The sequence below is a fragment of the Pelodiscus sinensis genome, chromosome 25 (genome assembly GCF_052426305.1).
Source record: "Pelodiscus sinensis isolate ZL-2025 chromosome 25, ASM5242630v1, whole genome shotgun sequence".
NCBI lineage: Eukaryota > Metazoa > Chordata > Testudines > Trionychidae > Pelodiscus > Pelodiscus sinensis.
The window spans coordinates 8,576,265-8,593,543 of NC_143076.1; the positions used below are offsets into that span (position 1 = coordinate 8,576,265).

Here is a 17,279-nt window from a genome sequence, read left to right on the forward strand (position 1 = left end):
TCCATGGCCATGAGCCACCGGCTGGGATCTCCACAGCTCTAGAATAGGCACAGGACTGTTTGATGCACAGAGACCTCGGAGAGAGTCATGAAAATACCAAGGAACCTAAAAGCTCCTGCTGCTCATCCCACCTGAATGTGGCCATTTGCCATTCTCGTGTGTGCCACAAGGTGGTGCCAGAGAGATGATTTCAGTCCCTTACCCTGGGCCTGGGGGAGTTTCACTCTGGAGGAAGAGAGACCCTCGGGGTGGATGGATGGTCCTGAGGGATGCTGAGCAGCATGGAGGCCCAGGGAGCCACAATGGGGCATCCAGATTTTCTTTTGCACCCTTGGGCCTCCCAGCTCAAAAGTCATGTTCTTGGCTCCCTCCGGCAGCCAGCTTCATCTGCCCCTCCGGCAGGAAGAAAGTTGCTGCTCTGCCGGGTTAACACCTATACAGCAGCGAATGTGGGTCTGGACTGGTGCTGGGCTGGCGTCTAAAAGCAAAAGTGCCTGCTTTTCCATTCGCCGAGGCGTGGGTAACTCCACGGGAGTCCTCCTCAGCGCCCTGGTGCAGGGGAGTCAAAAATCAGGCCAGAACCTTTTCTAAGCTGACCTATTTCTCTGATGCAGGAAAAGCGAGGAGGGGGTGGGGGGACAGGCCAAGCCCTTTCTTAGCAGCCCAGTGGGTTGGGATGAGAAAGGAAAGTCGCAAACCAAACAACCTGTGTGCCAGTCCAGGAGGAAGCCCTAGAATAAATTCACATCTTAATTATTACTCCTCATTGGCTGGCTGGCTGCCGTAGAGCTGGGATTAAGGGTTTAAAGGTATATTGCTTTTTAGAACATGCTGGATCACCCTTGCTAACTGACCCCCTTTAGTTTACTAAACCTCTCGTGTGGACTAGGGATGTGAATGGGTAACCAGTTAACTGGTTAGTGGGTTTCCCAGGAGCAGTCCCCCACCCATGCAGCTTTTCTGGCAACAGAGAAATAGGTCAAGGCTTTGGGGATATTTTTAATTTTTGGAGGCTGCAGTACTTTTGTGATGGGTTTGGGGATTTTTGAAGCTCGGGAGCTTTTCAGAGGCAATAGACCAAAGGCTCTGGGGATTTTACTGAGGCCTCTGAGCCTCTTGCAATTTTTAATTAAGATTTAAGATGATTTTTTTTGTCTGAGAACCTGGAAAAAAGTTGTTTCAGGGGGAGGGGCTGAAATCAATTTCTTTTTTAGGAATTGCAGAAAATTGGTAAGGGAAGCCAAGAGACTAAGAGAAATCTCTGGCCAACAGAATGAAGGGCAATAAAAAGTAGGGTTGTCAAGCAATTAAAAAGATCACCCAGGACGCCTTTCCAAGAGACGGTGCTGCACCCAGCCAGGGTCAGCTGGGGACTCCAGCTGACCCCAGGCTCAGTGCAGCTGCCCCTTGGAAATGCATCAGTGATGTTTCCAAGGGGCAGCATCATGGGAGCCTGGGATCAGCTGGAGTCCCCAGCTGACCCCGGCTCCATGCCTCCTTCCTTGCATTGATCACAGGTCTTAAGGCAGATCAATTGACAGCCCCAATAAAAAGCTTTTTTTAGATCATGAACAAAAAGAATCCGGAACAGATCGTTTTCCATTCTCCACCTTAGCACGCCTCCGGCATTCCCCTGCCTTTAGTCTGTGTCCGAGAGCTGTGACACGGACCAGAAATTGCCTCTCCTCGGCAGAAGAACCCATGTTGAATTGGCTAGAGTGACTGGTGTCCTGGGGGGAGAAGATCCCCGCGGGGGGACGTGCAGGGCCTCAGAGGGAGACAGCCTGCAGACGAGGGAGCAGTTTCTTCTGCGGGGTCACTGAACTGAACCCCTGGCTCAGAGCAGCGTGTCCGGACAGGCAGACAGCAGAGGGGGCTGCTGCTGTGAGACCCCCCCCCCCCCTTTGCCAGGAGGGGCCCTGGGCTCTGACTTTCCTTTCTCCCAGGCTGGCCTTGGAAAGACTCTTCCATTTGTGACGCGATTCCCCGCCCAGCCAGCCCCGGGCCCCGGCCCGCCGGGAGCCTGCGTCGCCCCCCAGGCTTTGCGCTCAGGCCAGAGCCCCGCTCCCCCCGCCCCGAGGCCCCAGGGTGCCCCCAGGCCCCGGGGACCGAGCCGCGCGCCCGCCCGGCTGCGCGCAGCTGCGGCATATTGATGAGGGGGCCGGGCGCGCAGCGCTCGCTGCAGAGAGGCGGCCGCCGGCCCGGACCAGCCCCGTCTCCGCGCAGCCAGGCAGCGGCTGCCGAGCCCGCGGCGCCTCCTCCAGCCGGCGATGCGGAGCTGAGCCCGAGCCCCGCCGCCCGCAGCCGGTGCGCGGCTGCCCGGGACCCCCGGCCGCCAGCCCAGAGGTGCCTGGCACGGCCCTTGTGTCCGAGGTAGGGGGGTTGTGTTGTTGTTGTGTTGTGTGCGCGCGCCCACCAGCGGGACTGGATGCGTGTGCATGGATGTGTGTACAGGAAAGGCTGGGTGTGTTTGTGCACAGGGTGTCAGTGGTTGTGTACGGGGGTGTTTGTGTGTGTGTACAGGGAGCTGTGTTGTGTTGTGTAAGGGGACTCTGTGTGTGTGTGTGTGTGTGTACACAGAATAGGCTGTGTGTTTGCAGGGGCGGTGTGAGTGTGTGTACACACAATAGGCTGTGTGTTTGCAGGGGCGGTGTGAGTGTGTGTACACAGAACAGGCTGTGTGTTTGCAGGGGCGGTGTGTGTGTGTGTGTTTGTGTGTGTGTGTATACCCAGAACAGGCTGTGTGTTTACAGGGGCGATGTGTGTGTACACAGAACAGGCTGTGTGTTTACAGGGGCTGTGTGTGTGTGTGGAACAGGGTCTCTGTGTGTGTGTGTGTACCCAGAACAGGCTCTGTGTGTACCCAGAACAGGCTGTGTGTTTACAGGGTCTGTGTGTGTGGAACAGGGTGTGTGTGTGTGTGTGTGTGTGTGTGTGTGTGTGTGTGTGTGTGTGTGTGTGTGTGTACCCAGAACAGGCTCTGTGTGTGTGTGTGTACCCAGAACAGGCTGTGTGTTTACAGGGGCTGTGTGTCTATCCAGAGGGAGGCTGTGCGGGTGTGCGAGGACGCGGCGTATTCCCTGGTCCAAGGCATGTGCAGGGAATGGTGGGTTGCAGGCCTTGATGCTGAGGAGGGGCAGGGGGGCTGTGCTGAGAATGCTGCGAGAGGGGGCCTGGGGATCGGTGTAAGGCGGATGGTGCAGAGGGATTTCATAGCTGTATGACGGCTGAGAATCCAGGGTGTATGTGGAACATGGGGGGAGGGGGGAGCAGATGTCAGTGTGCCTGGGGTGGGGGAGGAGGCTTTGTTGTGCAGCAACAAGGCTTTCTGGGAGCTGGCAAGTGCACACGGAGGGGGCTGTGTCTGCAGTGAGGTAGAGGCCTGTGTGTGTGCGTGCATGTGGGCTGGTGTTGGATGTGTGTGGGAGTGGCTGTTCAGAGAGACAAGAGCGAGTGCATGTGGAGGAGAGAGGAGAGGAGATGGGGGTAGGTGTGCAGGGAGGGGAACTTGTTAGTGTGTGTGAGCATACGGGAGGTGGGTGTTGTGCGTGGAGCCTGCGGATGGTTTGGCTGTAATGGGGGGGGGCATGTCCCCAGGGATGGAGAGGGTGTGTTTTTGAGGGGCGGGATGCAGTATTGCTGCCCGGCACTTAAAACAAGGTGACCTGACATCACTAGTGCAGTCCCTGAGAAGCCCTGACGTGCTCATTACAAAGAGAACAACATGGTGCCGGGTTCTCTGCTTGCCGAACAGGGAGGCAGAGGAAGTGCTGTTGGTGGAGCTCTGAAAGCCAACAGCAAAGTGACAGGGACACTCCTTCCACCTCTCTCCTTTCTCTCTGAGCACCATCAGTGTGCAGGATCTGATGCTGGAGGGAGGCTGTTTGCCCAGGGTACCCCCCCTCCCCCTTTCTGGAGTGGGATGACTCAGCGGGCACTGGCTCTGCAAGGAAGGCATACCATGGAGATCGTGGTGGGAGTTTGAAACCAGGAGCGAGCTAATGAAAGTCGAGCACAGTTGTGGCTGGGGGGGGATTCTGTTAACCAGAGAGGCGAGGGCGAGCGGAGGAGAAAGGAGCCCTGAGCTGACCGGTGTGGGAAGGTTGGTGTAAATCCAGAAGCCGATGGAGATGGCAGAGGGGTCGATTACCTGCGGTTCTGGGGGATTCTCCATCTCTGGCAATTTCAAAATCAAGATTAGATTTCCAAACAAGATCTAGTTCAAACAGGAGCCATTTCAGGGGCAGTGTAGTCGGCAGGAGGGCAGCCTGGATGATTATAGCGGTTCTTTCTGGCCTCAGAATCTTTACATGATGCTCATTTATGGGACATTTTCTCTTGAGCTTCCGCGTCTTTCTGTTCTCCATTTTCTATTGCTTCTGTCATGTCACGTTTGGCAAAAATGGAACTTGAGATTTGCTCCGCAGTGAAGCAGAGTGTCGGAATTTCTGCTCTTGTTCACCTGCCTGCCGAGATGCTAAATTGGAGGGCATGCTTGCTGTTGGAGTGGACTCTTAAAGAGCAGGGTTTAGGATAAATAAGGGGGAAATTCAGAACCAAGGGGCAGAAAGACCAGTGAAGTGGTGTTATGCTTTGTGACCTTATTGTGCAGGAGACAAGTGGATTTCCCCATGGTGTGTTGGCAGAGATGCAAGGCAGTGAAAGGACAGGAAGTCTCATGTACACATTGGGGTTGCAGTCTTGAAAAGGGAGACAGATACCAAAATGATGGATACGAGGGAATTTCCTCCCATAAGATATAATGGTCCTCTCTGCATGCTCCCACCACTCCTGCTCCCCCGTTCCTGCCAGCGCCTCCTGAGTGCTGGAAGAAGCACACGCAGAGGGTGTAAGCCGTGCAAAGGGTGATGTAAGAGCTGCAGATGGGGACTGGTACGGATGGGATTAGGGTCCCCTATTGGTGGGTGTCGGATACATGAAATGATGGGTAGGAAGGAGACGTAAGCAGGGTACGCTGACAGAACTGCTGTGGGTCCAGGGCTGGAGCAGCTGGAGAGGGTAGGTCAGGTGCGGCAGTGGCATGATAAAAGCTGGTGTAACGAGCGCTGCCTGCGTGATGTCAGGCTCTGGCGCCGCTGTGTTAGTTTCCCCTTTTATGAAAAATACATTTATTCCAAAAATTGTTAAAATGAGTCTTTCTAGTTCCTTCATGTGAGAATTGTCCGATGCAGAGAACTAGGAATTGCCTTAGAAAAGCATAGGAATCCTTGCCCATTGGAATAATCGCATCAGGCCAACAGCCCCATATGTGCTGGAGGCTTCACTTAGAATAGGGGTGGGCAATAATTTTTGATGGGGGGGGGCACAACAAGAACTTAGTCAAGGGCTGCACTCTCCCATGATGTTAATGGAGGAGGTGCAGGGTCTGGCATGGAGGATGGGTGCAGAAAGGAGCTCAGGGTAGGGACTTGGAGTGCAGGAGGGGGTCTGGGAGGGAGTTTGAGTGAAGCAGGGGCTGTGACCTGGCGGAGGGCTGTAAGAAGGGGTGCAGTCTGGGAGGGGATTGTGATCTGGGGCAGGGTGCAGAGGGTTTCCTTTGTGACCCGAGGCCATGAAAGACTAACCAACCTGCAGCATCCAGTGGGTTACAAAACCGTGCTTAGTTCAGGTGTTGCTTAGTCTAATTGGGTTGGGAATTTAGACTGCATGCTTATCTTTTTTTGCATGGGGGAGGGTGACTACTGTGACTTTTTGCCTATCACTTATAATCACTTAAATACATTTTTGTAATCGATACCTGTATTTTGATGTGTCTGCGTACCAGTGAGCTTTCCATTGTTAAAGTGGTGAATCAATTAATGAACTTGCATTACTCAATAAAGAGTCTGGAGCATAGCAGGCGGGGTATTCAGGAGGCACCAGCTGGTGGAGGGGGGAATTTGGCTGGTGCCTTGTGTGATTTGTGAGGGGCTTGGGGAGCAATCGTACATCTTGTTGGGTGTGGAGAACCACATGTGGTTGTCCTGTGTGGTAACAGCACCTGGCGGGGTTCGCTGCTTGTCGCCACTAAGACAATGTAAGAGACAATCCGGATAATAATTTAAGGGGCCGCAGCAGTGCCACAGTCCCAGGTTGTGTGCCATATCAATTGATATCCTCGTTTTTAATCAAAATGTCATGCAGTACCATGTGCAATGCTTTACAGATGTCTAAGTAAATTGCTGCCTTTATCGACCACGTTTATAATCTCATAAAAAAAGATATCAGGATATGAGACAGGATGAATATTCCATCAATACAGGTTGATTTGCATTAATTACACTATCCTCCTCTATTCTTGATTATTTGAATCCCCATCTGTTCCTTAGTTTGCACATTTTTTGTATGACCGATGGACAGATTGTATTTGTTAATTGTGTTAAGTTTTTATGCTGGGCCTAGGAATGTTAGGCACGGGACATTGGTTGAGGAATGAATTTTAATGGCTGAACCTTGACGCACTGCCAGATAAGGAATATATATGGAGAATATGGATGTAGTGTATGTGGACATACAGATAGATGTATTTATGACACCACCTTACATTTAAGCATAATTATGTTTTTTTAATATGTGATAGCCTGGCCGTTTTAAATTTAGTGCCACAATAGGAACACACTTGTATTAGGGCTGTTACAGTTACCATTGTTGGTTATAGGCTGAGTGTTTTGCATAGGGTTGCCAGATGGTTTCAACCAAAATACCGGACACACTTGACATTACATTGCAATCTACGTTACATCTTATTTAGAAAATATCAGACATTTATATTTTCTCATTTATATTTTCTCAATTTGTTTTCCGAACAGAAAGCTCAAATACTGGACTGTCCAGTTCAAAACTGGACACCTGGCAACCATAGTTTTCAGCATTGTTACGGTGCGTTTTACAAAACTACGTGTAGGAGAAGTAAAACAGAAGTGTGGAGTGGTGACATTAAAGGCCTCATTTGTATATACAATTGCTTTTTAATTGGTTACTATACAGTACCATTTGTTTATTCTATAGTTTACACCTTACTGCTGGTTGTTGCTTTTTGGTATAAGCTTTTTTTGGCCAGTAAACAGGGATAGCTGGCTTTTTTGTTTTATTGGTAATGCTACTTTGTGCTACTCCAGTAGTTGACAGAGCCAGCTGTTTTTAATGGATGCTGTTTTTTTGAGATAACCTACTGAATGGGCAGTAACCAATTTATTAGATGTTAGGATTTAGCATTGGTTCTTAGACATTGAACAAGATTGTTTTGATTAACATTTGCCTGAGTTAGGATACAGTGTTACTGACTTTAAATTGTGACTTATGCTAACAATGATTTTGTCTATTTAATGTATAGTTACTAGGCAACTTTCTGTTTACCATTTTGGTGGTGGTTGTTGGCTGTTTGTTTTTTATCTTTGTGATGTTTAAACAGTTTAGCAGTGTTATACATGTTGTAAATGGTGTACATAAATGATACAATACAGCAATAATTCAGTGATACAACAGTACTACTGATTGGCAATTTAAATGGTCATATATGGTAGATTGAGGTGCATCTGATTGGTGGTTTTTTTAATTTATAAAACAGTTTTTTAAATAATTGGTCATTGTTTTCCTGTATATCATTATTTTTAGGTGTTTTTGTGGTGAGATGATTTTTTTTGGTGTTTTTGGATTGTAGGATGCAACCTTAAAAAGCTTAAATTAGTTAACAGATGAAACATTTTTGTTATATGTGTTTGTTTTACTTTTTTTGTTTTGTTTTGTTTTTAGTAATCCAAAATGTAATATACAGATTAATTCAGGTTGGTTACCCTGTTATGGGAACACATTTTTTACAGTACAGGCTATAACTTTGCAATGTTGAATAGACATTTATTTACATTTAAAATACATTACTAATATTGAATACTAAATCTAATATTTAACTGCTAAAATAGATGCTTACAGACTGTTGTGAGAAGGTGTATTAATTTTTCATTTTGAGCACTCTGTTTTAGCAGGAGAGATAGTAGCATATTTTTACAAAGCTTTTTAGATAATTGCTTGTGATATCAATTTTAGTTTTGTTAACTGTTTAGAACATTAGCACAAACAATTTGTTTTAAGAGAGTTTAAGAGAATAAAAAATAGATCAGAATGCATTTTTAAATACAGGTGATAAAACCAGCATGAAATTTAAATGTACGTTGATGCAAGTACTTTGAGGATATTTCTGTTTTCTGACCCTTGACTGTGTTGGGAAATAAAGTTGGAAGCCTGTTGTAATAGTTTGATTAGCTTCATGTATAAATTGTTATTTTTTAACCATTTAACTATGGCATTCTTATAATTATATTTAAACAAATTCAAATAAATTTATAAAAATTAACACTTTGTTAATATGACATTTACCTTCTGAGGTTTTCCTTAATTAATTACAATTTTCTTTTTTTAATCAAAGAAAAACATTAACAGACATTTTTTGGTTTGCAAGTCAAGCACCTGGCCCATGCTTCCGGCTCTTTCTTTCTCCTACGGCAGGGTTGGGGTGGGGTTACAGGCAAACAAACTGAATGCAGGGGCACCTTGTTGAGAGCAACGTGCATGATTCTCAAAACTGACTATTCATAAAACTTTGTTTCAAAGCCTCTCTGATTTGCACTGCCCGGTGCTGTGCTCTCCGTATTGTTGTGGTGTCTGGCTGCCCTCTGTCTCGGCCCTCCACCCTGCCCCTTGCTCTCACAGATAGCATGGACCACACCACAGGCTGCCACCGCCATGGGAATGTTACATTCACTGACTTCTCATCTAGTCAGCAGACTCCCAACCCTTCCCCTGAATCACCCAAATGCACATTCAACCCCCACTCTGCACTTGTTCAGCCTGTAGTTGAACTGCTCCTTGCTGCGGTCAGGTTGACCATCTACGGTGTCATGGGCCACGGGAGCACGGGGTAGGCTGGGGTGCAAAGGATGATTTTTGGCGTTTCCACCTCTCCGATTCTCATTTTCCGGCCTGGGACGAGAGTTCCAGTTGCCGTCTCTGGGAAGGTCGGAGTCCTAATGATGCACGTCATGCACCTCCCACGTTGATATTGATGGAACAGCCCTTGTGGTCCCCTAGCGCCTGCAGCACCACGGAGAAGTGCCCTTACGGTTTATGAAGTCCTTGGAAAGGCAGTCGGGTGCCAAGATGGGCATGTGTGTTCTGCCTGTCGCCCCACCGCAGTTAGGGAACCCCATCGAGGCAAAGCCCTTCACCAGGGCATCCACCTTTCCCAGAGTTGCAGCAAAATGGTATCGATTGCCCTGGCCACGTGTAGTCCCCACCTGTGACGTAGTGGGGGTACTTGCTGGGCTGTGGTGACCTCTGCTGTCTGGAGCAAGACCCATCAGGGACAACCTTATTATGCAAAGGTACCATACCGGTTGAACCAGCCTACCCCCCATGGGGAGAAACAAAGGGAGGTGGAATGCTGCCCTGGCTGGGGGCAGGGCTGGGAGAGGTAGAGTTAGTTCCTGTCTGGAAAGCAGGGGAGAAGGAGCTGGGGAGGGGGGCTGGGACTCCCCTATCTCAAGGGGAGCACTGAGGCCTCTTAGCCCCAGTTCCTGTAACCAGATTACATCTGTGCTATGCTGTATCCTGGAGGAGCAATAAACCACCCTCAATTCCACTGGCTGGTGGAGTCTGTTTGTGCCATTTCGGGGTGCAGGAGACGGGGGACCCCCAACGCGCCGTCACACCACCCACTGCCACTTGACTCCTGGTCACTGGGGCTCTGTCACCTGGGAACAACACGCCAGACCATTCTTGTTGCCGGAGCACAGAGTCCCAGTTTTTAGAGGTTCGATCTTTAGACGAAATTCAGTTCTTTTTGAGTGGTGTGATTAGCGTGTGTTACAATTTACTTAAAGTAATCGTTAATCTTTCTACAGTAAAAAATGGCCTGAACTGATTTTGCTCAACTTCCCAGAAATAATTAATCTCTGTCTGACAGCAGATACAGAAACTGCCAGGCCAACGTGCAGCATTCAGAAAGCAGTGAGCAACTCCCAACAGTTTGCAATGAAAGTTTTGATGAGACCTTCAGTATCAGCAGGGCTACTCTTTCCACAGTAATGCACTGAGTCCTGCTGAAACCAAAAGTGTATGTGTGCCGCTTACTAGCCGTTGTTACTGACTCCGAGTGTCCTTTCTGTTCCAGATTATCCCACTTGAAGAATACTATTTCACTTCAGGTGTCTAAGATGGAGGCCCCTCTGGTGAGTCTGGATGAGGAGTTTGAGGATCTGAGACCCTGCTACACTGATGACCGAGAAGAAAAGTCCCATTGTTTTTATGGCTCATCTCCCCACCATCTGGAAGACCCCTCCTTTTCTGAGCTTGAGAACTTCTCTTCTGAGATTATCAGCTTCAAATCCATGGAAGACTTGGTGAATGAATTTGATGAAAAGCTGAATGTCTGCTTCCGGAATTACAATGCCAAAACCGAGAACCTTGCTCCTGTAAAAAATCACCTCCAGATCCAAGAGGAGGAAGAGAATTTTCAGGATGAGGAGTAAGTAGACTAGAAAGTCTAATAATACATTTAACCCCAGGGCTCTGTCTAGACTGCCCCCTCTTGCACAAGAGAATATGCAAATGAGATGAAGCGGTGAATATTATTGTGCCTAATTTGCATACTTAATGAGCCGCCATTTTTGCGCAAGGGGTTTTTGCACAGAAGGGAGCCGTCTACATGGCTCCTTTTTGCACAACCCCCCCCTTGCGCAAGAGCTATTCTGCCACTTTTTTCAGGAAGAACGGCTCTTGCACAAGGGGGGGGGTTAGTGCAAAAAGGAGCCGTGCAGATGGCTCCTTTTTGCGCAAAAGCCTCTTGCACAAAATGGCAGCTCATTAAGTATGCAAATGAAATACAGTGATAGTCGCTGCTTCACCTCATTTGCACATTCTCTTGCACAAGCGGGGGCAGTCTAGCCATAGCCAAGGAGGCTTTAATTTCTTTTAATGCAGTGAGTCCTCATAAACCTGGCCAAAAAAGGAAAAATAAGAACTACATGAAAATAGGATTTCCAGTAGATCTATTTTCAGTTTTTCAAAATTTTCATTGGATTTTTAAATATTTTTTTGTCAAAAACATGAGATTACTATTTTGATATATGATTTTGATAAACTTTGATAAAAACAATGGGTAAAGAAGTCATGAAACTGTTTGCAAAAAACGAAAACAGTTGAATAAGTGAATCGTTTTTTGAAAAAATGTTTTCTTTGGAAAAAGGCCATTTTTAATGTTTTATGTTGAAAAAAATTGCACTGTCTGTACTCCCAAAGTGATAACATCGAGGCCTCTATGTTACCAGTGAGACTAAGGCCATTTTCTGCATCACAGCGAATTCATACGGTACGTTGTTGATCGTAAACTGCTTTAATGACGTTAATTGTGCACATCCAGCAGAGCACGCCTATAGTTGGCGCTCTTGCCTGAGCAAAGAGAGAGGGGTCTATTGTGGGGAGCTCTCCCATTGTGTAGCAAGCCCCCCTGCTCCTGGTTGCTGTGGGGCTGGGTTGTGATGCATTAGCTGTTTGCTATCTCATGATGCAGTTCTTTCTGTCCTCTCCTCTCATGGACTTTGCTTCATGCCATTTTTCACAGCCCTTGTAAACTGCACCCGCCAGCCCTGCCTGAAAGTCTGGCTCCTGAACTGCTGAGCTGGTTATGAGCGTTATGACCCTAAAGCAGCTGGTCCTGCAGTATTTCATGAGGGGGAAAAAGCAATTCAAGGTCTCTGTGGGTATTCACAGAGCAGCTGCGTATGCTGGACCAGGAAACAGGCACTGAATGGGGGACTCTCATGATGATGCATCTATGGGATAATGAGCAGTAGCTGCAGAACTCGTGGATGTGCAGATCGACCCTCCTGAAACCGTGCGGCGCTTGCCCCCGCGTTGCAGCACAAGGGCACTAGGGATGTGAGAGGTAACCAGTTAATCGGTTACCCAATAAGCATCACTCTTAATGGGTGATGCGTATGCGGTAATGGTTAACCGTTACCTGGGAATGGTCCCCAGCCCACGGTCCTCCCCAGAGCTGGAAGCAGCCAGACCGGAGCAGCCCCTGCTTATGGCACAGGGGCCTCTCCAGCCCAGTCTTGCTGCTCCCCCTGTTTAATCAGTTAACTGGGTAAACTTACCGGGTTAACTAATTCAATGGGATTTTACATCCCCAAAGGACACCAGAACGAGAGCTGGCCTCACTGTTGGAAAGCTGGTGCTGATTGCCATGTGGTAGCTGGCCGCTCTAGACTGATACCACTCAGCTGTGAATCACTTTGGCTTTGGAAATTTCACTAGGGGGGTGGTGGTGATGCACGTGTGCAAGGCCGTGAAGGACTCTGACTCTCGGCAATGTGCAGGAGGTGGTTCCGGGCAGTGGGATCCCTGAATTGCAGTGCGGCAATAAATGAACCACATACTCCAATTTTGGCCCCAGACCATCACGGGACAGAGTTCATCAACCAAAAGAGCTACCTCCCCATTGCACTAGGAAATCGCCAGGGCTGGTCTCAGTGCAGGATGCTCAGGGAGGTACAGGTTCGTGTATTTTTAGGAACCCTGGACTGTGTAGAAAGCTGCACACTGGGTCTTTCTTTCAAGACCAGAAGATTCCAGTGGGGTGCGTGGAATTGCCTGCCATGGTCCCGATGGGCCCTGTGCGGTGTATGAAGCCTTACGCTGGAAAACTAGACAGCATCAAGAAGTGCTTCAGCGACAGGCTCAGCAGCTGCCAAATGACCACTGATTAAAGGGTCCCTGGCCCAGCCTTTTCGGCAGGTTAGATTTCAGTGAGGAGACTATTCCTGTGGTCATTGCAGCCTGCCGTGCAGTGCAGAACAGCCGTGACACGAAGCGGGAAACGTTCCTGGGGCGGAGCACTATGGCTGATCAACTGGCTGCTGATTTTGAGCTACCAGATACCAGATCAGGGAGAAGGGCTCACCAGGGTGCTGTTCACGTCGGGGAGCGGGGCTCGCCAGGGGGCTATTCGGGAGGGAGAGTGGGGCTCGCCAGGGGGCTATTCGGGAGGGAGAGTGGGGCTCGCCAGGGAGCTATTCGAGAGGGAGAGTGGGGCTCGCCAGGGTGCTGTTCGGGTCGGGGAACGGGGCTCGCCAGGGGGCTGTTTGGGTCGGGGAGCGGGGCTCGCCAGGGTGCTATTCGGGAGGGGGAGAAGGGCTTGCCAGGGCTCTATTCAGGTCAGGGAGACTTTGAAGGAGCATTTTGACAATGATTTCTATAAATGCACTCGATGTATTGGGATCCATCACTGAGCCCGTCCATTCCACCAGCCCAGGGTTCCTCCCTTTGCTTTGCTGTTGCGCACCTGCAGATCGGAACACATCCGGCTGTGGGTCTGCAATCAGCTCTGCGTGGGAAGCCTCAGCTAGAGGATTGCCTGAGTGTGAACCCAACATTATTTTGTCTGGTGATGTATAGAGATCTATGCAACAAAAGCTCATGAAATTCACCCCCTGCCTCAGTGCTTTTGGTTCCCCCCATTGCCATTATGAATTGCACAATAAAATTGGGTTTTAGAAAACAAAACACACGTTTATTCCCTGCCAAAGGTAGATTTAAGTGATTATAAGGGATGGCAAGCAGAACAAAGCTAATTGCTGAGCAAATGCAACAAAACACACGAACCAAGCACAACACACGAAAGAATACTGGCTCCAGATAATGATTTCTGGCCCTAAATGTTGTTTTAATCAGGCCACAGAATTTCTTGAAGGTAAAATGCACTGAGTGCAGGTGAAATCTCCAGCTGTCATTTTCACCGGTTACATCTTTTTCATCTGGGTTCAACCCCAAGGCTCATCATAGTTACTTTCTTTTTTCAGGTGTTTTTCAGCAGCCTTCTTTTTTGAGAGGCAACACAGGGAAGAAATCCCCAGATTAACTCATCCCCCTGGCATAAATAGATTGTATTTGTGGCAGGACTGCTTTGTTTCCTAGTTTAACCATCCATCCCCTTACAGTGGAAAAAGTCTAGCAGATCAAGATGGCATTCTCTGCCAGGTGACATGATCCTGCAGTATCAAAGCAGTATCCTAGGAAGCATCTCAGGAAGATGAGAGATTAGTATCTTTAGAATGCTATTGTCCTTCCTACTGGACCATCCGGGCTGATTAACCTGCTGCCTGGTGGCTGTTTCCCTAGGTGCAAGCACTTTTTAAATGGATATCTATTCCATATTCCTAATTTCAGATACAGAAATGATAGGTGCATGCACATATGATAATCCTATCCAGTAAATCATAACCTTTCCAAAGATAACTCACATGATCCATAAAATCTATACATTAGTTAAGCCATATCTAAGTATAAGCATCTCTATCTGAAGAGTGGGAGGCATTTGGATCTTGCACAAAAAGGGGTTTTTGCACAAAAAGGAAGCATCCACACTGCTTGTTTTTGTGCCAAAATCCCTTGCGCAAAAATGGCTTGAATAGATTATGCAAATGAAGCATGACAAAATGCTAATCAGTGCTTCATTTGCATACTCTCTGCCGGCAAAAACCGGAAGTATAGACAAAGCCTTTCAGTTGGTGACAAACACAGAGTGAAAGTTTCAAACCAAGGAGAACTTTTATCTGTTTTCACAGATCTGTATTACTTTTCTTATATAGCATGGATTCGAAACATTCCCCAGAGAAATGGTATAAACCTGAGGGTGTATCTAGACTACATGGCTCTTTACATCAAAATGGCCGCCGTGCTGTGCCGATCACCTGATTGTCAGTACAGTGCAGTAGTCTAGACAGGGATCAGCTGACCCCAGAAACCTTTGTCGTCAAATCCTGTAAGCCTCATTTCTCCGTTGACGGAGCCATGTAGTCTAGACAAACCCTGAGTCAATGCCTTTTACTCCCCTTTCCAGTGTCAGTAAATATTGTATTAATATTTGCAAGAAGATCATGATGATTTATAGCTGACTCATAGATTTGTTTTGCATCTTTGATTTGTTTAACATCTTGTTCAGTCACCGAGAATATAATAGATTGTGCCCTGATATTTCCATTTCCTTTATGGTTCTCCCTTTTTGATGTTGTAAAATTGGAAAGGGTTCAGAAAAGAGTTATAAGAATAACCTGAGATCTGGAAAACCTGTGTTGTAGCGAGAGACTGAAGAACATCAGCCTGTTTAGTCTGTCCAAGAGAAGGATTAGAGGTGACTGGATCACAGTCTATAAGTATTTATGAGTAGAAGAGATTTCTGAGAGCAGAGGGCTCCTTATAATCGCAGACAAAGGCAGAAAAATGTCCAGCGGTTGGAAGCGGAAGCTAGACAAATTCAGACTAGAAATCACACCATTTTTTTTAATAGCAAAGATATTCAACAATTGGTTTGGTCAGTCTCTTAAGCTTTCCAACCAATACTGGGTATCTGTTGCAAGCTAGGCAATAGGTCAAACAGAAGTTATGGGCTTGATGCGGGAATTATTGGCTGAGGTTCTTTGGCTTGTGTGGTCAGACTGAATGATCATAATTGTCCTTTCTGGCTTTAAAATATACGAACACTATTTCAGGGCTATTTTTGTACAGGGCACATGGACACGATGCTTTTTCTAGGTGCATCCGGCTTTCCTTTAGCTGGCCCTGCCTGACTGCTGTTAACAAGTTCTCTCTACTTTCAGGGTCTGGGGTGCTCTAACAGACAATTACATCCCATCCATCACCGAGGACTGGAGGGACCCCAGCATCGAGGTGCTGAATGGCAATATTTCTGACTCGGAGGTACTTTCTAGACTCTATTTTTTGTATTACTTGCTAAAAAAAAAACCCCCAACAAGTTCTGGGTCCCTATTTGCAGCTTGACAAAGAAAGAACATAAGTGCGCAAGATGAGCTGATGTCTAGCAGCAGCTCTGAGAAATAGGAATAACAGAATGTTAGATTGGCGCCTCCGTCAGAGCTTGGAACAGATCTCTTGTCAACTGCATGAACTGAGGTCACCATCCCTTGATGACTGACAAGCATGTGTTCTGGGGCACTACAAATGAAAGAGCCTCATATGTACGTAATGGGAGCCTGGCCAGCGCGGCTGCTGTTTGTTTGAGAGTGACGCTGCGGGTGTCCGTACCACCTTCCACCATGACACAGTTAGAACGATGAGGAGCCGGTACCCGCCTTCTGCACAGTGCAGATAGTGATTGGTGATTTCTACGGCACAGCACACAGCCCTGCAGGGAGTCCGCTGGCTCAGGCTTCCGAAAGGTCCGGGTGGCCGTGGGGCTGGTGTGTTTGCTTGTTTCTAGAGCTGGCCAGAAATGCAGTTTTATCTCCACGATACATTCCAACGTTTCTTTCTGTTTCGAATTAGAACCTGAAACTAAAACATCAAAATGTTCCGGGAATGGAAAACTTCAAGGAGATTGACAAGGGTGGGCCAGGCAGAAAGGGCACGTTTCTAAGAAGGGTTTGCCATAGCATCGTTCTGAGCCCACGACAGACAGGCGAAGGGTGCCCACTTGGATTGGATTTTTCAGTGCATCAGTGGGTAGGGTTAGAGGAAAGGGGGTTGGGTGGACTTCTGACAACCACAGAGAGTTGGGAAAGTTAGCCCTCAGCAGCCAGGCTGTGTGCGGCTAACGGAGGAGTTGGGAGGGGGCTAGAAATGAGGAGGGCGGAAGAGAAGGAGAAGGAAACGTGCCTGTGGGGAGGGGAGGGGAAGAGAGAGAGACGGGTAACTGCGCACTCTCTTGCCTTTCCAGGGGCATGTGACCCCAGATCTTACACCAGCTCAAGGTGGCCCAGGGCCCTACCAAATTCACCCTCCCTCCTGGCCAGTTTCACAGACACGGGATTTAAAATTTGGTAAATTTCACATTTTCAGTTGTTTCCACGTGAAATCTCAGGGTGTTGGAACCGTGGGGTCCCGGCCCAACGGGAGACTGGGGGTTGCCAGGGGATTGCCACCCTCACTGGACTCTGAAGGCAGCAACCGCAGAGCGTCCTGCAACCGCAGGAGGTTCCAAGAGGTGTGGGGGGGTCTGATCTTCCCTCTGCTGCTGGGATCACTCAGCCAGGGGCTGCTTGCTGCTAGTCCTGCCCAGCTTGGGAGGGGCAAGAGCTGCCTCCTCCCTGACACAGTCCTCCCCCCCCCCCTCCGGCCCTCTCATGCTGCTGGCCAGTCCCAAACAGCGTCCTGCAGCAGCGGAAGGCCCCTGGGGGAGGTCTGGGCCCCCGCCCGCTGCCAGAGCCGTCTGCAGGGGAGGGCCAGTCCCTTCCCTCTACTGCCCGTGGGAGCTAGGAGCCCCCCCG

At 48.5% G+C, this 17,279-nt stretch overlaps 1 protein-coding gene across 7 annotated transcripts in view; it reads left to right on the forward strand.

Annotated features, from left to right (window-relative positions):
* Positions 1-1,788: 1,788 nt before the first annotated feature.
* FEZ1 (fasciculation and elongation protein zeta 1) overlaps positions 1,789-17,279 on the forward strand; it is a 72,707-nt gene continuing 57,216 nt past the window's right edge. For 2 of the 7 annotated variants that reach the window (XM_006122298.3, XM_075909461.2), the window contains exons 1-3: positions 1,916-2,373; positions 10,166-10,519; positions 15,654-15,753. In XM_006122298.3, the coding sequence (XP_006122360.3) occupies positions 2,153-2,373; positions 10,166-10,519; positions 15,654-15,753 (675 nt within the window). In that variant the 5' untranslated portion in view covers positions 1,916-2,152. Of the gene's footprint in view, positions 2,374-3,465; positions 3,487-10,165; positions 10,524-15,653; positions 15,754-17,279 lie in introns of those variants that run through there. The other 5 variants (XM_089773266.1, XM_089773267.1, XM_075909460.2 and 2 more) reach the window with 5 other exon arrangements.